At 39.4% G+C, this 23,280-nt stretch overlaps 2 protein-coding genes across 3 annotated transcripts in view; one reads left to right on the top strand and one right to left on the bottom strand.

Moving 5' to 3' along the window:
* The window catches only part of wdfy4 (WDFY family member 4), a 53,821-nt gene that overhangs the window by 16,197 nt on the left and 14,344 nt on the right, over nucleotides 1-23,280 (bottom strand). The window contains exons 17-50 of one of the 2 annotated variants that reach the window (XM_088013524.1): nucleotides 22,794-23,008; nucleotides 22,615-22,718; nucleotides 21,797-22,001; nucleotides 21,637-21,713; nucleotides 21,335-21,553; nucleotides 21,056-21,234; nucleotides 20,734-20,965; nucleotides 20,242-20,393; nucleotides 20,052-20,163; nucleotides 19,776-19,966; nucleotides 19,519-19,671; nucleotides 19,342-19,415; nucleotides 18,428-18,586; nucleotides 18,250-18,344; nucleotides 18,084-18,165; nucleotides 17,742-17,944; nucleotides 17,146-17,312; nucleotides 16,946-17,065; nucleotides 16,682-16,855; nucleotides 16,453-16,605; nucleotides 15,716-15,842; nucleotides 15,485-15,636; nucleotides 15,108-15,346; nucleotides 14,342-14,457; nucleotides 14,069-14,260; nucleotides 13,881-13,987; nucleotides 10,008-10,085; nucleotides 9,738-9,929; nucleotides 8,917-8,983; nucleotides 8,573-8,757; nucleotides 5,771-5,919; nucleotides 5,569-5,683; nucleotides 4,347-4,432; nucleotides 4,200-4,262 (exon numbers count right to left, since the gene is read on the bottom strand). In XM_088013524.1, the coding sequence (XP_087869650.1) occupies nucleotides 4,200-4,262; nucleotides 4,347-4,432; nucleotides 5,569-5,683; nucleotides 5,771-5,919; nucleotides 8,573-8,757; nucleotides 8,917-8,983; nucleotides 9,738-9,929; nucleotides 10,008-10,085; nucleotides 13,881-13,987; nucleotides 14,069-14,260; nucleotides 14,342-14,457; nucleotides 15,108-15,346; nucleotides 15,485-15,636; nucleotides 15,716-15,842; nucleotides 16,453-16,605; nucleotides 16,682-16,855; nucleotides 16,946-17,065; nucleotides 17,146-17,312; nucleotides 17,742-17,944; nucleotides 18,084-18,165; nucleotides 18,250-18,344; nucleotides 18,428-18,586; nucleotides 19,342-19,415; nucleotides 19,519-19,671; nucleotides 19,776-19,966; nucleotides 20,052-20,163; nucleotides 20,242-20,393; nucleotides 20,734-20,965; nucleotides 21,056-21,234; nucleotides 21,335-21,553; nucleotides 21,637-21,713; nucleotides 21,797-22,001; nucleotides 22,615-22,718; nucleotides 22,794-23,008 (4,934 nt within the window). Of the gene's footprint in view, nucleotides 1-4,199; nucleotides 4,263-4,346; nucleotides 4,433-5,568; nucleotides 5,684-5,770; nucleotides 5,920-8,572; nucleotides 8,788-8,916; nucleotides 8,984-9,737; nucleotides 9,930-10,007; nucleotides 10,086-13,880; nucleotides 13,988-14,068; nucleotides 14,261-14,341; nucleotides 14,458-15,107; nucleotides 15,347-15,484; nucleotides 15,637-15,715; nucleotides 15,843-16,452; nucleotides 16,606-16,681; nucleotides 16,856-16,945; nucleotides 17,066-17,145; nucleotides 17,313-17,741; nucleotides 17,945-18,083; nucleotides 18,166-18,249; nucleotides 18,345-18,427; nucleotides 18,587-19,341; nucleotides 19,416-19,518; nucleotides 19,672-19,775; nucleotides 19,967-20,051; nucleotides 20,164-20,241; nucleotides 20,394-20,733; nucleotides 20,966-21,055; nucleotides 21,235-21,334; nucleotides 21,554-21,636; nucleotides 21,714-21,796; nucleotides 22,002-22,614; nucleotides 22,719-22,793; nucleotides 23,009-23,280 lie in introns of both variants that reach the window. The other variant, XM_014982510.2, reaches the window with a different exon arrangement.
* lrrc18a (leucine rich repeat containing 18a) lies at nucleotides 3,036-4,035 on the top strand. Its single transcript, XM_014982523.2, has one exon. The coding sequence runs from the start codon at nucleotides 3,036-3,038 to the stop codon at nucleotides 3,867-3,869; it is 834 nt and encodes a 277-aa protein (XP_014838009.2). The 3' UTR covers nucleotides 3,870-4,035.

Genomic DNA, 23,280 nt, shown 5'->3' with positions numbered 1-23,280 from the left:
ATCTGATCAAGCTTAACATCCTGAAAAAAAGCAGCAGCTAAAGTATGGTAAGTACAAATTTTTATGTGAAATATTTTGAGAATGTACAGTTAGAACTAGATATTTATCTACATTGCATACAAAGCTATGACCCTTCTTTTTCCCTCAATTTATTTTACTTTAAATTGACTAACAGGCTTCTCAGAGAGGAAAGAGTCATTACTTAAAGTGTAACTAACCCCCTCCATAAGCTAAACCCCGACCCTGGCAAATTTGGAAATATTCCAGCAAAATGGGCAGAGCCAATAAACAGGGCTGAGCATGGAGATGAATGGAGGGGGTGAGTGGGTCTGTGGTCATAGTGAAAGAAGCACTGTTGTAAACTTATCCACTTTGTTAGGGAGCGCTGTGCTTTTATACTCAAAGACAAGGATGAGATGAAGTTGTACCAAGCTGTAACGCTGCAACCAATAGGAAGATTCTGATGCCTAAGAGCCGTTTGACAAAAGGAGGCCAGTGAGACGGTTTTAGGCCAAATAATGCCAAACTAAAAGAATTGCACAAAAATTCACACAAAAACATAAAGATATAATCTTAGAGAGTTTATCAACAAAAATGGAAAAATGGTTGATTTGGGGGTGAGTTTTATTTTAAAAGGAAAATGAAAAGCTAGGTTATAGTTTGCAAATGTGCCCTTAATTTTGGAGACATGCCATGTGGTCTGGTTAAACTGAAATGGAAGTAATAAATATTAGAATTGGAGGAAAAAGAGGGAAGTTTGAAAACTTTGGAACACCATCCCATCGATGAGGTACGGGTGTGGCAGAAGTCTGAGTGTTTTGGTGTAGAAGGAACAGGATCCAGGGAACAACTGGATCCTATTTTCCCCTGGATACAGTTCATCCAGGGGAAATCAAGAAACATGAAGAACCTTACGCAGAAGTATTGACATCAGCCCAAAAGTTTAAGCTTGGGCAAAACTATATCTTTCAAATGGACAGTGATAGTAAGCTTACCGACTCGATGTCTACATAGTGAAATAAAGAACAACAAGGTCAATGTTTTAAATTGGCAATTGAAAAAATCTGAACTCATAGAATATGCGTGCAGATCACTATGGCCTTCAAGTCTGACTCGGGTACATCAATTCTGTCTGATGTAATGGGTTGTAATTCCAGCAAACTAATGTAAAAAGGTTTATGGAAGGAAACCTAGAATTAAAGAAAGCAAGAATTAAATGCAGTGCAGTTTTTTGGTACCAAAAACTTATTATTCTACCATTTATCAAATAGAAACAATTTTGATAATTTTAATTAAATTAAAAGAAGACAATTTAAATCAGATTTAATGCCAGGCAGACAGTAAAAAAAAAGTTTTTATACGGTTTAAATATTACATTTCAACTATAAAAAAAACAAACGCGTTTAAAAGGTGAGTGTGTGTTTTAAATTTATCTACCACCTAACATCGATAAAATTATTTTGTAGCTCTACACTAAATCAATCATTGCATTTGGCTCGGTATGTGTTATCTAATTGGAGGCAATAATTTCATGCAATAGTTTCCTATAGGAGGTTATAATAAGAACAAGCACCAGCAGATAACCTCTCTCATCCTGAGGATGATGAATGAGGCGAGAGAGGGCCTTGGGGTGTTACGCAGACACAAACAGAAACACACCTTGCTCTTTTAGACAGGGAGGGGAGAAGAGCAAAGCCCTCATTACACTCCAAACACTCCACAACTATCATTTATCAAAGTCCTGATTTGACTCTTTGTGTACACAAACACACATATAGCACATTGCATGGTTGTCCGTCAAAATTACACACACTTTTTTTTTTCCCCTTTCTCAAAAAGAGCCAAAAAACTAAATCAGTTGAGTGGTGAGAACATCAGCGCTCGTGTGTTTCCTTGCTGTCGCCTCGCTCCTATTGTTCCCCTGCATTAGCCTTAATTAGAGAGTCGTGCTCTTAAATACCCCCATGGGCAACCGAGGGTGAGCACACTCTAATGCAGACACAACACTGTGACACACACGCTGCTCAAGTTCTCATTCCTCAGAGTGCATGCTTTCCCCACTGCCCCAGGCCATACATAGGCCCTTGTCTTGAATAAATCACATCAGCCTCACACATGCATACTTACACATCAACATACACAGAACACGTCCATTTCCTAGATTACTGCATGATGCTGTAGATCAGCGAGTTATGGAGGGGTGGGGGAGAGTATGTGTCCACTTATTGATTTCTTCTGTTTTTGCTTTTTTTGGTCACGTTTAAATGTTTAAGATCATCAAAGACATTTTAATAAACTAACATAAGTTTGGTAGATAAAAAAAGCAGTTGGTAATGTGATGATTTCATCTATTAGGAAATAAGAATACATAGATCTATGTCAAACATGTCAAAATGTCTCGCCGATCATTTGAAAACTATAGATGGGCCTTTGTGTTAGAACTTGCTCTGTGATGCAACTTTTTTTTGCTCAGTCTCTTCATGTTGAATCATTCTGACCTTCATAGAGCCCAGTAAGGCCTGAAGACGTCTAGATGTTGTTCTAACCTCCTGATTGAGTCATTGACAGGATATTGGGGAACTCTTTTTAGGCCAGCCACTCCTGGGAAGGTTCACCACTGTTTCTCCATTTCAGTGCAGTTCAATGGCGTCCCAAAGCCTTAGGAATGGCTTTATTACACTTTTAAGATTGAGAGGGGTTTCTATCGATACTTGAACATATTTTTTGCACTTAATTTTTTTTTTTGCCAGCTTCATGTTGCGAGACGAGTTATATTTAAATTAATTGTTGATTTATTTGTTTTGATCGTTTTTTTCTTTTTATAAATGAAATCATTTGCAGGTTCATTTAATATCAAATATTGTTTTAATGATCTCAAACATTTAAGCACAACAAAAAAAAGCTAAATCATATAAAATCTCTAGGGGGTAAATAATTTTTCACAGCACTATTTTAAAGTATTGTAAATTAGCCTCTTGAGGCAAATGTAGAAAAAAAAAAACTGATCTGTTTGCTTATCTTTTCAATCCAGTACGATGCCCAAAAAAAAGGGATCCACAGCGCCCAAAAAAAAGGGATCCGGTTCAAGAAAGTTGAGTCTCAAGGCTGCCAAGAAAGCAATAAATGTAACCCAAGATGGAAAGCGTAGACTCATACTCAGCAATATGGGCTTCACCATCTTCCCAAAGTGTCTCTTGAAGCTGCGCAATTTGGATGAGTTGGACCTCAGTCGGAACCAGATTCAGAAGCTTCCTGAAACCATAGGAACCCTCAAGTCGCTAAGACGGCTCGATCTGCACAGCAACAAGCTGGAGTCTGTGCCCGAGTCCATAGGCGGCTTGATTGAACTTACATACCTCAATCTGGCAAACAACCGCTTAACATCTGCTGGTTTACCATCCACACTGGGCTCCCTCTGCAACCTGAAGACTCTCAACCTTGGACTGAACCAGCTAGATGCATTGCCTTCCACTATGGAGCAGTTATCGCTTCTCCAAGAATTAGCCTTGTTTGATAACCAATTCATCAAAGTACCCGAGTTTCTGCCAAATCTTCGAAACCTTACTAAGATGAATTTGATAAGAAATCCGTGTTCGTTTGCCCACGCCGAAAGTGAGAGGATAAGAAAGGAAAAGTTAGAGCAGAAAGAGGAGTTGTATCTGGTGCACGAAAGTTTCTTGTGCAAGAGGTGCCTTAAAATATGTAAAGCAGAGGCAGGAAAAATTTTAAGAAAAGAAAGAAAAGGAGAGAAAAAAACTGAAAAGCCTGAAGTGTTTGAGGAGAAAAAGAAAAGATTTGAAGGGTTGATGACACCGAACTCGGTGGCTGCAGTCACCCAGGATGTTTGGAGAATAAAAAGCAAAAGGTGAACTGATCAACCATCTGCTAATTTCAATTTGTCATGCATTAGAAATGCTGGAAGAGAGCCCAAATTAAAGAATTCTGAAACACTTGGTGTGTTTAAATTATGTACTTTTATTTTACACAATTTCCTTCCATAGAACAATTTCTATTTATGTTGTCACATAAATAAAACAGAGTATCCAGCTGGCTCAGATCGAGTTTCAAACTCGATCTGAGCCAGCTGGATACCGAGTCTTTCACCTTGTAGCAGTCTCAGTTAGTCTGTACCCACAGCGAATGGAAATCACGCCAGTAAACAAATCTACATGGAAGTAAATAAAAAGATTAACACTTACTTTGCATTTGTGAGGACATCAGCAAGTGCTCTGCCTTTTAATGCCGGCACCACTCTGCTCAGTCTGAAGCCGGAGAAAAAAAACAACAAAGGTCAAAGACTGTTGCCTGAAAAATCGTTGAAGATCCACTAAGTCTAAATTAGTTACCTTTTATATGCAGAGACATGGTCTTTATTCATGAACACGAGGAATGCAGAGTGTCCATTTTTCATGAAAATCTCAATAGTATTGTCCTAGTTTAGCAGAAAGAGACAGTAAAAAGTATATGGTAACATTTATTATGTTTATACATTACTAGGTTGGATTTATTCAACCCATGTAAGGCATATTTGATATTGCATATTTACTGCTCCTGGTAAATATGCAAGATCGCAGAGTATAAAAAATACAGCTAAGCCCCAAATTAAACTCTTTTAAATCTAGGTTTAAATTTTACTAACTGGAAGTAATAATTATCTTTTGGAGTAGCCCAGTCAGACGTCTGACTTATTTCCTGCACATATATATTTTTTTTATTCATCTCTAAAGCTATCTTTTCAGATCTGTTGTCATATCAACCTTCCAGACCTCCGAGGTCTTTTGGTTTATGTCTGCTCTGCATGCTAAGAATCACAACCAAACATGGAAAAGCAGCATTCTGTTTTTATGCTCTTCTAATCTGGAACAAACTTCTAAAAAAACTGCAAAAAATAAAACTGAGTTATTTTACATCAAGTCTAAAAGCTCATCTGTTTAGAGCTGTTGGTTGATAAAAACTGGAACATCATAAATCATAGTGTGTTTTTAAACAACATTCAACCAGCAGAGAGCAATAACTGCAATGTTTGGATTGAAAATATTACAGTTTACACAGTCTCAGTGTAAAAAAATGCATTGATTAAACAGCTCACCAGATATTGTTTAAAAGTCCTCCTTAAAATTAGCTAATTCATTTATTTCTTTTTAATTTATTCACATTATTATTTTTATATGATCTTTCTTAATTTTAAGTTTACTTTTAACCTTGTCATAAACTGAAGTGAATAGAAAATGGCGTAAGTAATGGGTGGGTATATATGTATTATGTATTATGTGTCTAATTAAAAGCTTATGTGTATAAATGTAAAAAAAAATGCAAAGCAGTTAAACTTGATCGAATATTATTGACTGCAATTTTTTGTGTTTCCTACACTGCATGTTTCTTTTAAAGGTTTGTCTAATGCCTGCTTAAATGTCATTTTGAAAAGTTACTTTTAACCTGACAGACTAGCCTCGAAAAGTATATTCTAATTTAAATAAGCACTCATGTGTAGCAGGTGTTTACATTTAAGTTTAAACTTCTGCAGCTGCTATACATCAAAAATATCTGAGATTAAATTTGACGGCTGACCTCTAAAAGGAACCGCATGAAGCGAGCCTCCTTGATATCCTCATAAAGCCAGCGTCTGCAACTGGCTGACGGCAGCTCTTTGTTCAGCACAGTGGAAATAAAAGAATCCTTCACACTGGAAGAAGGGGACACAGAAGATGTCATGTTTACCTTTTTTTTAGTAACGGTAGAAAAGTGAGCAGCTCTCACAAGGTGACGGTACCTGCTTGGGTGGTGTCTCCTGCAGCAAACGTCTCCAGTGGCGTTCAGAGTGAATCCCTCACACAACAGCAGACTCTCCTTTCCAAACAGCAGCAAACCTTCTGTCATCTTCAGGCCACTCACCATCACCACGCACATCTTTGCCTTTATCTACATAAGAAACACAGAGGCGAATCGTTTGTTAGCAGCCCTTGTAAATGTGTGTATAAACCCTAAAAATTTAATGTTTTTTTTGTAGTTGCATAATTTGAAACTAAATAATACAACTATTAATATGAGTAAATTTACAACATTGTTAAAGTAGCCCATGTTGTTACGAAATAAACACAAATCTCCAGTTAAACAATTATGGGCACCCCGGCTACTTAGAGTTTACAACTCCTTTTAGCCAAAAAACCCCAAAACAAAACAAAAACAATAAAAAAAACAAACACACACTTATGTCTTCAACATAAAACATGCCACAAGCTTGAAGCATAGAGAGATAATTATATGATTTAGAGTTAAAAGTGTGATGGTCATAAAAGAAAGTTGAATGTGTATCTAGTGGACCAATTATGACTTCTATGATCAAATGTTCCAGATCATTAAGCAATTGAAAAACCTATTTCACTTTTACTTTACTGGTAATCGACTGGATTTTTCTTCAATGCCTTCTGCAATTGTAAAGAGTTAATGTTCTAACATACTCCAACATATTAAGAGTCACTACTGGCGCCAACAGCCTGAAAGCCCATTTCTGTCCCCAGGAAGTGAAAATGACCCCCAGCATCATGGACTCTCAACCATACTCGACTGTGGGAAAGAGCTGCTTTTGTACATTCTCAACCTTTGTTTTACCCTAAACCCATCTGAAGTGTTGGCAGAAAGGCTCAATATTAGTCTAATTTGTACAAATCTCACAGTAGTTTCATGATATGTTTATGGTTATAGGACAGAAAAAGCTTTTCTCTAGTATCGCTCTCAATCAGGCATGTGAAACATTTTGGGAATCCAAGATGCAGCTGAAATTATATATACATTTTTTTATCTTAATCATTATCTTCCTCCTCACTGAGTGACCAGCTGCTACCACAATCGGGCCTCAGAGACAAATCACATCCATACCTCAAGTAAACTGTGAATTACTAATTAGAAGGATCTGGAAACTTGGATTATCTTAAAAAAGTAAAGCATAAATTGATTTGATGTTTCAGTCACATTTATTTTAAAGTGATTTTAACAATAAGTGCTTCTTAACAAGGAATTTTTTCACATCAAGTAAATTTATATCAATTGAAAGTTGGATTATTAATTTGAGATTATACAAATGTAATAATTTATTTTAATGTTCCACACAGATCTTTACTGGGGGTGCCAACAGTCTGTACAATAAGCCTTATATAAGACACTCCATGCACACCACAGCGTTATTCTCTCAGGGCACGATGTATCAGATAGCGGTTCAGGCTTTACTTGATTGATCATTTTAATCACATATTTTAATCCTTATTAAAAAGACACCATTGAACACTTCATTATCAGATCTGATTGATGAGGAGGAGAAGGACCGGCCCCTTTTCATCCTCGGCCACAGTGAATCCACATGCTGCTTTCAGCGCTGGTTGCGGCTAATGCTAACTGCATCGTGATAATGTGTGGATAATTTTATTGTCTCCCTTGATTTCACAATGAGTGCGTGCACCTGGCCGTTTCCACGCACCGAGTCCACCGGGAGACAAGCACCCCTCAAAAAAAACATATGGGGTCCCAACACAGCCGCAGGGCCTGCACAATTTATACTAATCAAATCAGAGTCCCTACCCCCAGACACGCAGCCACACACTCGGTGGACGAGGAGGAGGTTCTGCCTGGCCTTTATTAGGAGAATTAATCACTGCCACGCACACAATGGTAAAGCTGATAAGTGATCAGAAGCTCTTGTCTTAAAGCACACACAGAGACACGCTGTGATGGATACGGTCACTTATCATGTGAAGGTGTTTAAGAGGAGTCAAGGTGAGTAAGTCTTCGCTAGGCTATATCATGGTAGATGACATCAGTCAGCGCCAACTGTCACCAATAATGAGGAGATTAAACTAGTTGAATTTATTGCCATCAAAAATTAAATACATAACAATAAACTCATTTCCTTATCTGTGGTCCAGACAGATACGCGCTATCAGCCTGCGAGCGATTTAGCCGGCGATGTGGAAGGAGGAGGGAAAAGGAGGACTTTTATTGACTGAGAGCCTAATGTCAGACCATTGATTTCTCCCCACACACATTATTGTCATAATCACACTATTGGCGCTGGCAAGCTAATTATGAGTGGGTCTCCCTTTGTGTGAATGTTCGGTTGTGAGTGTGTGTGCATTTTTCAGAGCTAATGACTGTGTTCATTTGACAAGAAGCTCAGCGGGAGCCGAGCGCTGAACAACTGCAAGGCAACAGGACACACCAGCACACATCACACACTCGCTAAGCGGATGTAAGACAGCTTGCATCACCTCCTACTGCTTTTATTAATACTTCTGTCAGAAACATTAAAAGACGCGGCTGGTTGCCGGAGCGATCAGTGGGCCCTGTCAACATGTGCGTAGTTTCTAACTCGTTGCAACAATGAGGGGAGCTGTGCTGAGCCTCGACATTAAAATATTTAACTAATGAGGAAAGATGAAATTCTGATAGCAGCGCTGAGCTACTGGAATCCCTTCGTCTGCATCAGATAATTATGAATGTGAATGCTGGAAGGGCGGGGAGTAGTTTTAGTTTTACTTTTATTCAAGCCGAGAGACCAAAACGTCATCCAGTGCCACGGTACCTTCTCGTTAGGGTGCAGCTCTTGGAGGACGATACGCATGTCGGGGCAGTCTTGTGTGTGTGAGCAGGGTTTAGGGGTGAAAGGGTCAGATAAACCCTCGGCAAGAGACGGCGTCTCAGTCAAAGCAGGGAAAAACGTCAGGCGATCACAGCTTTGTTCCCCCTCTGCTTCGTCCTCTTTACTGTCTGCATCAAAGTCACACAAGATCTTTGGCTCTATTGAAAAAAATAAATAAATTCTGATTGTCTGGGACAGAAATTAAGATTTAAACAGAAAAATTAGTAGGACTTAGTGACATCTTGTGGTGAAATTTCAGAATGCAAGCAATTCAAAATAATCTTTACCTGCATCACCATCTGATCTGCAACTGGACTCCTCAGACCTTAAACCGAAACCCAGTGCTCCCAGCAGCTGCAGGGAAAACATTTGTCGCATATGAAAGCAGCATAAATCTGCATTAGAAAAAAATTTTTGTGACATGTTGCACATCTTACAACTATTTTCATAATCCTCAATGTATTTCTTTGGAACTTGAGATGGATAAACACATAGTAGTGCAGGATTGCAAAGTGGATGATATGTGGATGTCATGCATGGTGACACACAAGGCAGGGAGAATTTTGACCAGAGAAGCACCCAAGAGGCCCATTGTAACTCTGGAGGAGTAGCATAGGTTCACACCTCAGGTGGAAGAATCTATGCTTTTCTTCAGCAAGGACAGAAAATCCGGTCAGTGTTCATGGGAAAATTAATGGAAATAAATACGAGGCAATTCTGGACAAAAAAAAAAAAAAAAAAAAAGCATTGTATAGGGAGAAACATACTGGAGCCTGAGGCATATGTATATTTGGAAATGGTCGAGTCAAAGTTTGGACCTAAAACTCTGCTAAGACTTGAAAATTGCTGTTCAGACACTCAACATCAAATCTGAAAAATGCAAAATAAAATTTGAAAAAATATCAATCTTTAGAAATGAAGATGACAAAAAGATCCTCCATGTTACCATTATGCACTACTATGTGTTGGTCTATCACTTATAAACAAAACATACATAGGTTTGATGTTGTAATGTGTAAAGTTATTCATGTATGAATACTACAGCAAGCCGATGTACATGAAATAAAATTCAGAGTAGAATCTCCTTCTCTAATCTGAGTTGATTTACCCGTTTGGATTGTTTCATGACTTTTCTGCGTATGCGTAGCTTGGTCCGGTTAGGGCCTTCCGCAGATTCTTGTACCCAGTCTTGGCTCAACAGCACCCCAGGGCCAGGGCCGAATACAGCTCTCTCTCTCAGTAGCTCGGCCTCCACATGCAACCACTGAGAGCTCACAAGCTCCCACTTGGTGGTTTGCAACTGGGACAAAGAGGGAACAAATAATTTTGTCAAACTCCTATTTTCATCTCTGAAACACATTTAACTATGATGTCCAACCTGTAAGTGGTTTGACCTCATGTTCTCAAACACACTGCGACCTCGATGCCGATGCGACTCCATGTTGGACAGAAACTCCTGCAAAAAAAAAAAAAAAAAAAAAAAAAAAAACAGAGTGAAAACAGCTGCAAATAAAAAGAGGGAAAACAGTGACTCGTTTCGGTTCAGACTGCACACACACAAACACAGATAAACAAATGCACACATACATAATGGCATTGTTGTTTCCTCATGCAATTACAATGCATTCACACAATTACATCTGTGTTAAATTGCATTCACTGGGCAAAACAAGCTAGTGGCTACAGTCTTACAATAACCCTGTGTTCAAATGTAATCATTTGTTGGTGTGATCTAATTAACATAAACATTAATATCACTGAGCCTCGCCACAGTCAGCGCCAAGGTTGGTTTGTGTGAGCACCTTTATTGTGTGTGAGCATGCGAGTGTATGGGTGCTTTTCTTTTTATTTTTTTAAGGACGATTAAAAGAGAAAAGCAATGAAAAACCCCCCAAACAGAGCCGTGTGTTGACACTGCACAATGCTCATGTTCAGACACACTGGGATCATATTCTGACTGTTAACTGCTTCATTAAACCCATCATCACAGCGGTGCTCGCTCTGAGACTAGTGAAACAACATGTGTCCATCTTCACAGCTGACCCAGGAAAGCCATTTAATTGAGCGAGCGAGAGCGCAGTAACTCTTTATATCGAGTTTTATTTACACATGCTAATTTTGTGTTCTGTGGAACAAACCCGCTGAAAGAATTAATTTGTTCGTTTCGACCAGAGTAAAAAGGCAAGAACACTTTTGCACAAGAGCAGATGTACTAATTCTAGATAGGTTACAGAGTGAGCATGTTCTTGAAAGTTGACAAACTTTGACAGGCTCTGCGGAGAAAACAAATTGCTTCCTTAAATGGCCGGCTGCCTATCCAAATGAGAAGTTGCGTCGCGAAGGAAATAAAAGAGGAATTTGAAGGGAGATTATAGAAATATGAGTAATAATGAAGTTTGCAGACTAGAGGCGCGTTGTGACAAATAAACAGCAAGTTGGCGTCATCGTCTCTAATTTCATTCCTTCATTTGGACAAACATAAGTAATATATAGCATTAATTACCCTATTTAGCAGATAGGAACCTCATTGGCTTTTTAAAATGCTGCATTAAATACATAACTCATCTCTTCCCTCTGCAATTAACATCAGAACATCGCGCTCATTTCCATTTTAATGACTTCCCAACAATACGCCACCTTTGATGATAAGGCAACATAATGTCAACTTCATTCTGAGCTGGCAGTGAATGTGTAATGAACTTAACGTGATCATTAGTGCTGTTAATTATCTTTCTAATATGAGGACACAGATATGATTATGGAAACTGCATTCGCTGATGAAATAAATCTCTGGAAGGATTGCACTGAAGCTTAACTGAGGACAAAGTCTGCTTATCAGTTTTTATACAATAAACCTATTTATTTGGTTAATAAATGTAGATGCATTTGCTTTCAAAAGTGCTCTCTTAAAAAGCAAAGTTCTTATGATGCAAAAAAATTTACTTTGGTGAAATTTTCTCACAACGTATTCCACCTTTAATGATATATAACCTGTGATGAAAAAACTAAATAAATAAAAAAATCTGTAATAGCCTAGATGCATGTACACACCCTTATATGTTGCTGATACACCTTTTGATTTAATTTTAGCATTCAGACTTCTTCGGTTTACACCTGCCTCAACTGTGGTAAAGCTGATCAACCTGAGGTACAGCTCTTCCAAGATAGTTTTTACGATTTGCAGATTTTTATCCTTAAGGCAAAACCACAATTTACAAAACTGTACATAACTATTTTCATCAAAAGATCACTGGCAAAAAAAGTCTTAAAACATTGTGTAGGAATGCGTATGACCAGACCGAAATTTAATTTTTGGGACATAGTTTCAAATGATTTGGCACAAAAACAATACTGTAAACCTTCAAAAGAACCTTAAACACACTGTGATGGATGGTGGTAGCAGCATCATGCTATGGGCCTGGGTTACTTTTCTTCAAATAAAACTGAAGTTTTGGTTGAGATGGAAGCAGAAGATGAAGATGTTATTTTTTTTCAGCATCACAATGAGTCCTAGCCTACCAGGCCTAGCTCAAAATCAAGACAGAGTTGGAGAACTAAAGCTGACAGAACATCTTTGACATGACCAAAAGAGGGCTGTAGACCAGGAGCATCACAACAGTCTGAGAAATTTTGAAATCTTTAGCAAGGTAAGAGGACTGCATCTCACTTACTGAAAAATGAAATATGCTGAACTTACCCCATAAACTGAAATATTCCTACAATTTTCTTTTTTTCTTTAAACTGTATTTGTTTGCTTTTCATTTTGAATTGTACAAAATGATTAAACATGGGTGATGGTTAAGAAATAAACAATAAAGGTCTCATTTTAAAAGGGCTGTGTGTACTGTTGAGAGACTGGAGCAAGATGATTCACTGTGCTGCAAAAAAGCTCATCAAAAGCACACAAGTTGTTACATAAAGGTCATAAGTTGATGATCTACAAATTAATTAATGGCTGTTATTACTAAAAGAAGATGGATGAAAAGGTGAGAGGAGCAGCTGACTATAGCTGATGATTGTTTTCACATCTCTGATTTAAACACTACCAACATTCTGCAACATTTATGCAGCGAAACACCGCAAGGATGAAGAACTAAAACCTCCCGCCATCCTCTTCCCTGCATCTCAGATGGAAAAACAATTCATCACCTTCTCTGATAGCCTGTCAGGAACTGATATGATAAAGAATAACATCAAATGAGTAATGTTTTCATCAGATTGCTACCACTGTAATTGCCAGCATGATTTCTGTGGGCAAGACACATGCACAGACAAGAGCGTACACGTACACTTTTGGGGAGTGCGAGACAGACACACAGACGCTGTAATTTCATGCCTGTGTGCCTGAGTAATATGTCCCTGCTCCCTGCTCCAGATGGCTCAACGTCTTAAGCGTTGTGGGGGAACTAATGATGTGGGCCACGTGTTTCGGGGGGAAAAAACAACAATAAAGGCGTCTTTAACCTTCAGCGGCAAACGGTGTGCTGTGGCTAGTGTTCCCATGGATGGGCCTAACAGATATCAATTACAAAGACCACTCAGGGGCAATCAGCTGTGATAATCCAAATCTATTTAAAGAAATAAACACCCCCCACAGGGCTGGGCGGCCCACAGCATAAGCACATTGTTGTCTTTCGATGGACTTTTGGCACAGTCCTCTGGGATCTGGGAGAAGGCAACAACCCCAGATACCTCAAAGGAGACAAATCTAGAGTTGAAAAACTCTATGCTGAAGAACTTTGCATATGTATTCATACCACTTGAACTTTTCCCATTCTGTCACATCAAAACCTTAATCTAAAATGTATATTAATACAATAACACAAAGTAGTACAAGACTAAAATGGAAAAAAAAAGCATGCAGGGTTTTAATTTTTTTACCAATAAAAATGTGCAAAATATATGAATCCCTCTTGAGGCAATACTTTGCTGCTGTTTCAGTTTCCATGTCTCCACAGACAAAAAAGCATCCCTGCAGGATGATGCCACCACCACCACCACATGTGGCTGTGAACATGGGGTGGTCTGATTTTTTGCAGTTAGCTTTTCGTCACAGAAAGCAAGTTTTCATGTGTTTTCAGTGCATTCTACATGATTTTGTGGTTTTCTTTCAATGCTGAATTTCTTCAAGCCACTCTTCCACAAAGACAAGATTTGTGGACTGTTTTTGAGTTAGGTAATGTACCTCTGCAAAGATACATTAAAACCTATGCGTGCAACATCACAAGATGGAAAATGTGAGGCGATGTACCTCTGCTTTTATTGACTCTTGACCTTTTCCCAAAGCAGAGCGAAGAGCACTACTGATGGCATCGAGCGTCCTCTGAGATCTGCTGGCTGCTTTTGTCTTCTGAGATTCTGAGAAGACATAAATATCAATACCTGGGCGCTCACTGTCATGCTTTTTAATCCTGTGTTGTCTGCAGAATGTGAGCTTACCTGTGTACAGCTGCCAGGCTTTGTGTGCCATCTCCTCCCACAGGGGGCTGATTTCAGTCATGCTCACCGGCTTTGTCTCCGTCGTACTGCTCGCTGAGATTTCAACCTTGTAGCTCTCTTCGAGCATGTGTTGTCTTTCTGATATTACCTTTGACCAGCAGGCCTCTGCTAAGGACACGAGTTGTCTGTCATCTAGAAAACACACAAAAACAAACATTTTGTATTTTCTGAGAAGTGAAATAAACATAAAATCCCTGAAAGAGGGAGTCAAACCTGTCGTAATGTCTGCTCCATTACTGAGGTTGGAAGGGCTTTTACTTCTGTGAGGTAAAGGGGTTGATTTCTTTTTGTGACCCTTTTGTGCCACACATCCAAAACCTTCTGGGTAGCTACAAAAGAAGGATATGCGTCAATGTAGAAATATGCTAAAATAATTACTAAGTGAACAAGGCATAAGTTTCTGGTATTGAGGTATATTAACATTTAAAAAAGCGACAAAAAAAATGTGTCCATTCTTAAGGTTCATTGTCCTTTCAAAAAGAAGGCAGATACAGTTTCGACATGACCAAGGTATTTTTTGGTTGTCTGGTGCCTGGAGTTCTCCAGCCAGCTTTATTTGTTAAAGCCTCTTTTCTTTTTTAGAAAAAAAACAAAAACACTTTTTTCCCCCGATCACATATGTACCAATTGTGAGCCTGTGAGTGTAAAACAAAAGGTACCTTTGTCCCGTGAAAGGTCTTAAACCTAAGGTTTTGGAGGTAATTCATAAAATAAAAAAAATATGAAAATATCAAGGAAGTCAGCAGATTTCTACTATACAGAGCAGACAGGCAAAATATATTTTATATTCTAAGCAATAAGCACTCAAAAACTACCCCTAATTTTGGTATGTGTGTATTTTATGTTTTTGAAATGTTTTCTACCAAAAATTTTTGTGACAATACTTTGACACTATGAAAGAATGGTATTTATACTAGGGAATATAATGCTGTATCTGTCTAGTAGTTTTGCATAATTTTTTTTTTACACTTTGTTTTACCTGCCAGAGCGAATGAGCAGCAGACAGTGAAGTAGACAGGTGATGAAGTTCACATTAGCATTGTAGGTTGCCATGAAAACATCCCAGCGTTCCATGAAGGTCTGCAATGCCCTGATGACAACTTCCCTTTCTTCCTGGGAATGACGCGGTTGGGACAGGAAGTGAAGCAGGACTTTATTGGCACACGAGTAGAGGGCCGACACAGCCCTCTCCCTTTGAGTATGAGGTTTCCCCACAGCCTAGAATCAGACAGACGATGCCTGAAAAACTTGATCTACATTATGCATCTCTTATTGCTGAAAGGCTCTCTAAGTTAATGACACATTGCTTTGAATTTATCTAATACATTTTGTGAAAGCCGTCTGTCTGTGTCTCACCACCATAATCTGATCAGCCAGGAAGTCGAGCAAACTTTCAGGCTCTCCAGAAAATGTTCCACTGTGAAGCTTCTGCAGCACAGTCCTACAGAAGAGCACCACATTGTCCATCAGAGTACCCATCTCTCCTTCGGCATTCTGATTATTGCAGTCTAACAGAAAAAGTAAAAATTATTTAATTTCTGTTGAGTACAGATTCAGGTGTATAAAAGTAATGTGTTGTGATGTTACCTTGTGAGGTGAGATGGGTGTTGTTATCGTCCTCATGGCTGAGCATATGGATGATGTTCGTGGTCAGCTCCACCAACTCAGACTGAAAAGTCTGCCTTTGCTCCAGCGACGTGCCATCAGGACAAAACTAGGCCAGAAGTAAAAAAAATATTTTATCTAACGGCAATTGCATAGATGATGTGAGCGAAAACACTTGTGAAGAAATGTGCTGTTTCGGCCCTCTAGGTGCTTTTTTTCCCTCCGAGTGGTGAATAATTTGATCAAAAACACCTTAGCTCTGCTTTGTTTGGTAAATGAGCATAGAGTGGCACCTTCTGGAGAAAAAAGAGTTTTGCAGAATTTGGTCAAACTGAAGAGGAGTTTTCAGTGAAAAAAAAACACAACCTTTCTGCTGTAGAATCCATCACTTGATCGTGACTGGAATCTACAAGGTGAATAATATAAGATATGCATGGTACAAGCCTGAAGTTTACATACCCTGATGTTGAAAGCAAATATCGAAGGTTAAAGTATTTATCTATCCCTCAAACAGTCAAACCGATACATCTACTCTTAAAAAAATACACTTCTATGTTTAGATACATGTTCACTATAAAACCAGTTATGATGTGTTGGGATCAAGCCTCAGATAAAAAAAAAGACTGTTCAAACTCCAAATCCTTAAAAGTCCCAAATTATTTTGACATTCATGGTTTCCTGAGCAGCAAGGTGACTGATGGCATGGGCTGGCAATTCACCTCCAGCAGCAGAACTATGGGATGTGTGTTGGAGCTTGAAAACACGTTTAGAAGACTGTCCATCAGCAGAATACGCATGAAGTCGAGCACCGGCTTCCTCGTTGGATGAGTGCTGAATGTGCCCTCTCGCTTATTTGTTTTGCAAGGGTTAGTCTACGGTAAGAAAGAAAACCAGACAATGAAACTCCACAGATAACTTATAGGAGAACTTCATGAAATCACAACAAACCTCTGAAATCTCCACAGGATAAACAACGCTGGCGAGTGAACGCAGGAACTTGGGTGATGCCCACAGTGGGTCTCTTGGTCGGAGATTGTGAAGGAGACAAAGGAACTGCATCACACTGGCTGGGAGCTGCACTTCCCATGGTGCCTCACTATCAGATTCATCTGTAGATAAAGGCTTTTGAAACAAGAACAGAAACGCATGTTCCTCACTGAAAATTTTCTTTAAAAATACTTATGAGAATCTGGACTCTTAAGTTCTTCCAACCTGAGAGATGATAACTTTAACCAGCTCCAGGAGAGTCATAGCAGCTTCAACAGAAAGCTGCTGAGAGGGAGCTTCCCTTTGGCTCTCAATTAATTCCTGCAGGGCATCATCCAAATCGAGCTATATGAGAGATTCAATGACAGGATGATGACAAAACCGGTACTGTAGGGGAGGATTCAGGACTGTGCAGAGTAACCCACCTCTCCAGCTGTCATGTGACTGGTGCTCCTCCCAAGTAGGACAGCAGCTAGAGCTTCATATACCTGAGGCAGGTGAGTGTGACTGACTAACAACTCCAGGAGAACATCAAAACCCGGACAAGTGGTGCTGAGGCACTCCTTGGACCAAGGGTGGACTCGAAGGTTGTCTGGTAAGAAGGCGAGGGGTCAGTGATTAACAAAAGGTAAGATTTATTTTTTAAAGCATCATTAACTGGTGTGAGAACCATGATATACCTATTTGATTAACCAACAAAATGGCCTGACCTTACTAAGGTAATCGACTGGTACGAACAAAGATTATTTTGCAAGCGACTCCTTTTTGTGGCTTAAAAAGTGCAGATAAACAAAATGGCACAATAACTGAAATATTCGTTTTTATAAAATAAAATGGCCACTTTTGTTTTTGTTGCATTTGTTTTGCTGTTGTGTCTACAACTTAGAGTTGATCTAAGATTGAACTGTATTATTTAACAGGACTGTATCTCAAAAATAATTCAAATAACCAATAAAACCCACAAAATTCCAATGGAATAAATAAAAAAAAATAATAAAAAAAATAATTAAATTTTGTCTACCCATGATAACAAATGGTTCCTCTACGCCCTCTATGAGCGTCCCTGACATCACTCCCTCTCTGAAGCTGCTCTGCTGTCCTGGATTGGATAGAAACTGTGTGAGCAGGACGAGGCCCAGTTTTAAAGTGGACGGGTGGAGGTGGGCCTGAAGGAAGAGCAGGAACCAATCGCTGCCGAGAGATTGGAAAACTGTGGCCTGGTGACTAATTGGGGGATAAAAAAAAAAAAAGATTAATTTGGATAGGTATTCCTGCCATGATATGATTTTATGTCAAAAAAGGACATACTACCTTTTATTTATACACTGATGCTTAACAAAAAGCAAAACGTATTCATTCTCACCATTTTTGAAGGCCGTCTGATTTAAGGAGTTCAGAAATTACAAGCAGCATCTTGTTACGGATGCAGACGATGCTAGCTGGACCTGAAGGGCAGAAAAAAGCCCTCCATCAGACACAGATGTCAGACATGCATTGTCGTCATATGCATGGGATTGTTAACCATGTACCTGACATGTCATTTGAAACTTCACAGTCCACTATCTCGCTGCTTTCATATTTTTCACTGGAAGGAGGGAGTGTGTAAACCAGGAAAAGCCCAAGTCTTATCACACAAAAAGACACATGCAGAAAGCATTAAATTATAAAACAGGTTGTTAATATAAAAAAAAAACAACTTCAGACTACCTGCTTATGTCTGAAGACGTCATGTGAGCCTTCAGTAGTAAAGTGATGATGTCAGAGATAATGTGGACCCTTTGGAGGGTTACCGCAGGATCACAGAACTCAAACAGCAGCTTGGGCAGCAGGTCCATGCTGTGCAAGACCACTGCATTCCTGCTGTCGCTGCTCGGTTATGATGAGGGAAACAGAAACAGCACCGATATCAATCACAATCTGTTCCCGCAGACAGAAAATCTAATTCAACAATCCATAAAAGCATTCAGTCCTCTCCTCAGCCTTCCTGACTGATTCTGCTGAACGTTCCCTTGACTATTTTCTGCTCTACAGTTCTGTGATATTGATGACAGGCTTCTCTGTCCATTGACAGAACAGCCAATAAAAGCTGTCAAATCAGAACAAGGTCCTTTTTATTGTTTTACACGATTTGTTGGCTGTGACAATTAACAGTAAATTTAAATAAGTTTAGGCTATCTTCATACAGGAGTAAGAAAACCAGTCTCCAAGATCTCCACAATCAACTGAACAATGCTAGATTGTGGCAAAGTTTGAAAAACTCATTGCAGTATGAAGGTAGGCATGATCTTATTGTGATATTAATTCCCTGCTAACCCAATCAAAATGCTAACTCTAAAGGCATTCTGCCAATAATGTCATTCACAACAAATTTCAACCTGGTGGTTATTATACCAGTTTTTGAGGCTTCAACTATTGTAAAATCATCACAACATTAGTGTCTTTCCTTATAATCTCACAGAGAAAGCTTTGGGAATACTCCGGTAAGTGTGGAAACTTTCAAGCTGCTTTGTGAGTAACAGGGAGTAGAAGACTATCAATGTTCTGGACAATTTTAATTGTTGTGGTACAGTCCTAGTCTGGATATGGACTTATAACAGCAAACCACATGCTCTGAAGATTACCTGGAGGATTTCAGGATATCAGCAAAGTATTTTAGGACTGAGAGGTCCAGACTGTCTGGCGTATTCTGCCACACCTAAAAATGAGGGATAAAGAAAAAGTTTTCATTTCAGTTAAAGAAAAAAAAACAAAAAATTTTTTCCATACGTTTAACTTTTAAAAGCTATGCTGATTTTTACCTCCAAGTCACACAGCAGCGCCTGGAAAGCAGGCGTGTCCTGTAGGTAACCAGTTCCACAGCTCATCTCCACTGAACTTGAGAGGCACAAAGCCAGCTGAAAGGTTCGATGGCTGACAAGACTGCTCTTCATCTTCAGCAGGAAGGCCAACAGCTAGATAAAGTACAAAATACAACAAAACAGACCCGAACTGTAAGAAAATGTTCATGCCTGAAACAAAAGTGATTTTACAGATGTGTTGCTAAGCTCAGAAAAACCTTGTATCCATTGATGCGGTTCATTTCGGCCTGCATTGCGGAGTTCGTTTCCAGCACTGAGAGAAGAACTTTAATAGCCGCGTACAAAGAGCTGTCATCCGGCGCCATGGCAACAAGACTGAGAACAACGGCAGGCCCACCAACATACAGAAAACCAGTGGAAGCAGACTTGGGGATGAAAGTTCGGACACCTGGAAAAAAAAAAAGAGACTCCAGAGATTAAAAATAAAACTCAAAGACTTTTCAGTGAACTTTTCAAAACCTTATCTTGCTTACCAAAACGCCCAATCAAGGCAGCACCTATGGTGCGAGCTGTACCACTCAGGTGCTTGCTAATGTTTTGAAGGAAAAAAACCGGTGTTGAGTGATCTCGAGACGTTATCCCCATCTGTAAATACACAAAATTACTGTTATTCTTCTTGAAAACGACAGAATCATGTTCAGAAAGGATTCGCCTCAGCCATACCTCTTTCGCAATGAGTCTGCAATCCACCTCATTGTAATCCTCTCTAATCTGCACCACATTTGTTAAAGTGGAAACTACAGGGTTGATGCCAAAAGAGACCCTTTCCTCATAAACAAGTCTGAGCGACGAAGACTCGGCATTCGGATCAGAGCCTGGAAACAAGCGCTAAACATGTAACCATAACACCATGACAAGTAAACATTTCTTTCATATGAGTCAAAGAAACATTATCAAGTTTAGAAACTACAGTGTTCAGTTATTGATTTTGTACTGCAACAGAACCAGGACCTATTCTGAGAATGCTAAAAAAAAAAGAACATAACAAATAAACATGACAGTAACTGATTAGACCTGGTTGTCGTGAATATACACAAATATGCCTTCTCACTCTATAAAAACTAAAAACAAAGCACAATAAAAATTTTAACTTCGAGTACTTCTTGAAAATAAACAAATGACTTGTTTCAGATCTCTTGCGAAACACAGACTCACCCGTGTTACACAGAGCCAGGAAGTTCCCCAGGTATGCAGTGCCTTGTGTGTAAACCACAGCCACAGACTCTGAGCTCAACACCTCTTCAAACAGGTGGCAGGGACCCACACGCCACACCAACGCCGCATGATCTTTCCACATCGCTGGAGTCCCTATCAGTCCATACACATCAATCACAGCTGTAGGGTCCATGGAGACAAACTGACCTGGGAATGGCTGAATATACTTCATCTGAGGAAAACAAGTAAAAAAAAATTAAATGATGTGAAACACTAGATCCATTCGCTCAATCATCAGCTCCCTCTCACTTCTCCCATCTACCTTTCCTGTTCCCACTGCCTTTCCATTGAAGTAGGCTGAGGTCAAGCAGCTTTTCTTCACATCTTTGGCCATGACGACAGCCAAATGGTGCCACTGGCCAGGGACCAACATGCTGGAGCAGCGGAACCTGAGCGACGAGGGCAAAGAAGTCGGAGAGCAAACTTCTGGCTCCATCATATCTGAACAAAACAAACAGTGAATGGGTCTACTTGGGCTTCCTGACAGTTCTGAGAAATTAAAAAAAAAAGACAAACAAAAGCCAACTTCTGCTTCTCCTACCTAGGTATGTGAATGCTTCCTCCTCTGTGGAGATGACCAGACAGCCATCATAGGCTGAGAAGGAGATTGACAAACAGATATATTGTTGTTCAGTTCGCGACATGTGGCGGACCACTGACAGCAGACGGATCGGGTGGGAATCACAAGCTGAGCTGAACCTGTTGATCTGGAACCAGCAGGTAAATGACAGGCCGGATGTTGGCGGAAAGCCTCTGCATTCTTGAACACGAGAGAGGCATTTAACATTTTATACATCACTAGATAACACACAAAGCAGTTGAACAGTATGAATTATTAATTACCTCCTCCAATTCCACCAGTTGCGATAGAATCAGCAGTCACACCTTTCACCATGGCTACAGAGGGAAGGAAAAGACACCTACAAGCAAACATGATGTTAGTTAAATGATCGATTTTCTGCTGCAGATTTTATTGCAACATTTTTTTTTTTAAACAACTCACCCATATCCACTCTCGCTCATATCAAACTCTACAAAGGCAGGTGAGGAAGACACTCTGTGTGGTCTGAAGGTGCGTGGTGCCGTCATGGAAACCAGACTGACAATCTGGTGGGCAGGGATGGCAGAACCGAACGATGTCGAAGGCTGCAACAAGCTGAAGGACCGTTTCAGTGTCTTCCGAGAAGATTCAGCATCTGTGTTCTCATCTGGTTTAAAGAAGAGAAAGTTTAAAGAGGGACAAGATATCTGCAGGAGCTCTGAGAGGCAAGCGAGAAAAATTGCTTTTCAAGAACCCATCTCTGATGTAGCCCAACTTGCAAATGTGATTTGTTTCCTTAGCAAACATCCCTGGAGTTTTATTGGTTATGAAATGTGTATTTGGTTTTTATTAAGATTAAAAGTGAAGGAGGAGTTATAAATAACGGGTCCTCTCAAGGACAGATATTAATACAATGATCTAACCTGCCTTGCACGTAGATACCCAGACATTAGGAAATACAGAAAAAATTAGATTTTTAAGACTCAGGTTTCCAAAAACTTTCATACAAAAGACTAATTCGAGCATGTTTATTTTTCAGTGTTTGTTATTCTACCAGATGTCAAGATGAGTACAAAGGACTTCCAAATGTTTTATTCAAACAATCTCAGATTTTGTTCAAGAAAAAATATTTGTGCATTAAAACATACTTTAAGGTCAGGAAAAGACAACCGTTTGTCAGACTTAAAAAAAAACAGATCAATAACAGAAATATTTTTACTTGCCTTTTAGGGCTTCTAGGACTTGTACAACAATCATTGAATGTTAATTGAAATGTTTACCCTTTGAATTTGATGTCTGAAGTGTTGGGTTGTTTTCTGTCGGAACCTGCTTGGATGTTTGGTCTGCCAAACACATGAGAGGATCTCCTAAGCACAGGAACTGTCTGAGAGGATGCAAATACAGAAAACTTCAGCACAAACACTCAAACATCAAACCGTAGCAACAGGCCGCGTCTCACCTGAACTCAGAGTGCGAAATGGCTTGGGAAGAGAGCTTCTCAAAAATCCGCGTCACAGGTAGATGCAGATGGTGGTTCGGAGACAGCAGTATGCTGCGGCAATGAGCCAGGAGAGTGGACACCAGTCCACCCTCACACATTATCTGTCGGTTTCGCTCCGATTTGACCATAGATAGGATGTGGTGAGCCAGCGAGCACTGCACCTCCATAGAGAGCTGCAAAAATAAAAAAAAATAAAAAAAAACTGAATTAAATTCAAGCCTTTTTGCAAGTTTATTTTACTGAGTGTGCTTAAATCAAAACTAAGATCCCTTAAAGCTAACATGCAACTAATTAATTTAGACTACTTGTCATTTCAACTGAATTATTTTCATGTAATTTTTTCCTCCTTTTTTTGCCTGTATTTAATTGTGTCATTGTCGTAACCGTGTTTTAATTGCTGCTGCATATGTTTGCCAGCTCCTCCTTGAAAATAAGTTTTAAATCT

The sequence above is a fragment of the Poecilia mexicana genome, unplaced genomic scaffold, assembly GCF_051168715.1.
Source record: "Poecilia mexicana isolate PSO_F unplaced genomic scaffold, ASM5116871v1 scaffold_15, whole genome shotgun sequence".
In the NCBI taxonomy this organism is placed as follows: Eukaryota; Metazoa; Chordata; class Actinopteri; order Cyprinodontiformes; family Poeciliidae; genus Poecilia; species Poecilia mexicana.
Note: the sequence above shows the minus strand (reverse complement) of the source record. Positions and strands in the feature narration are given on the sequence as shown.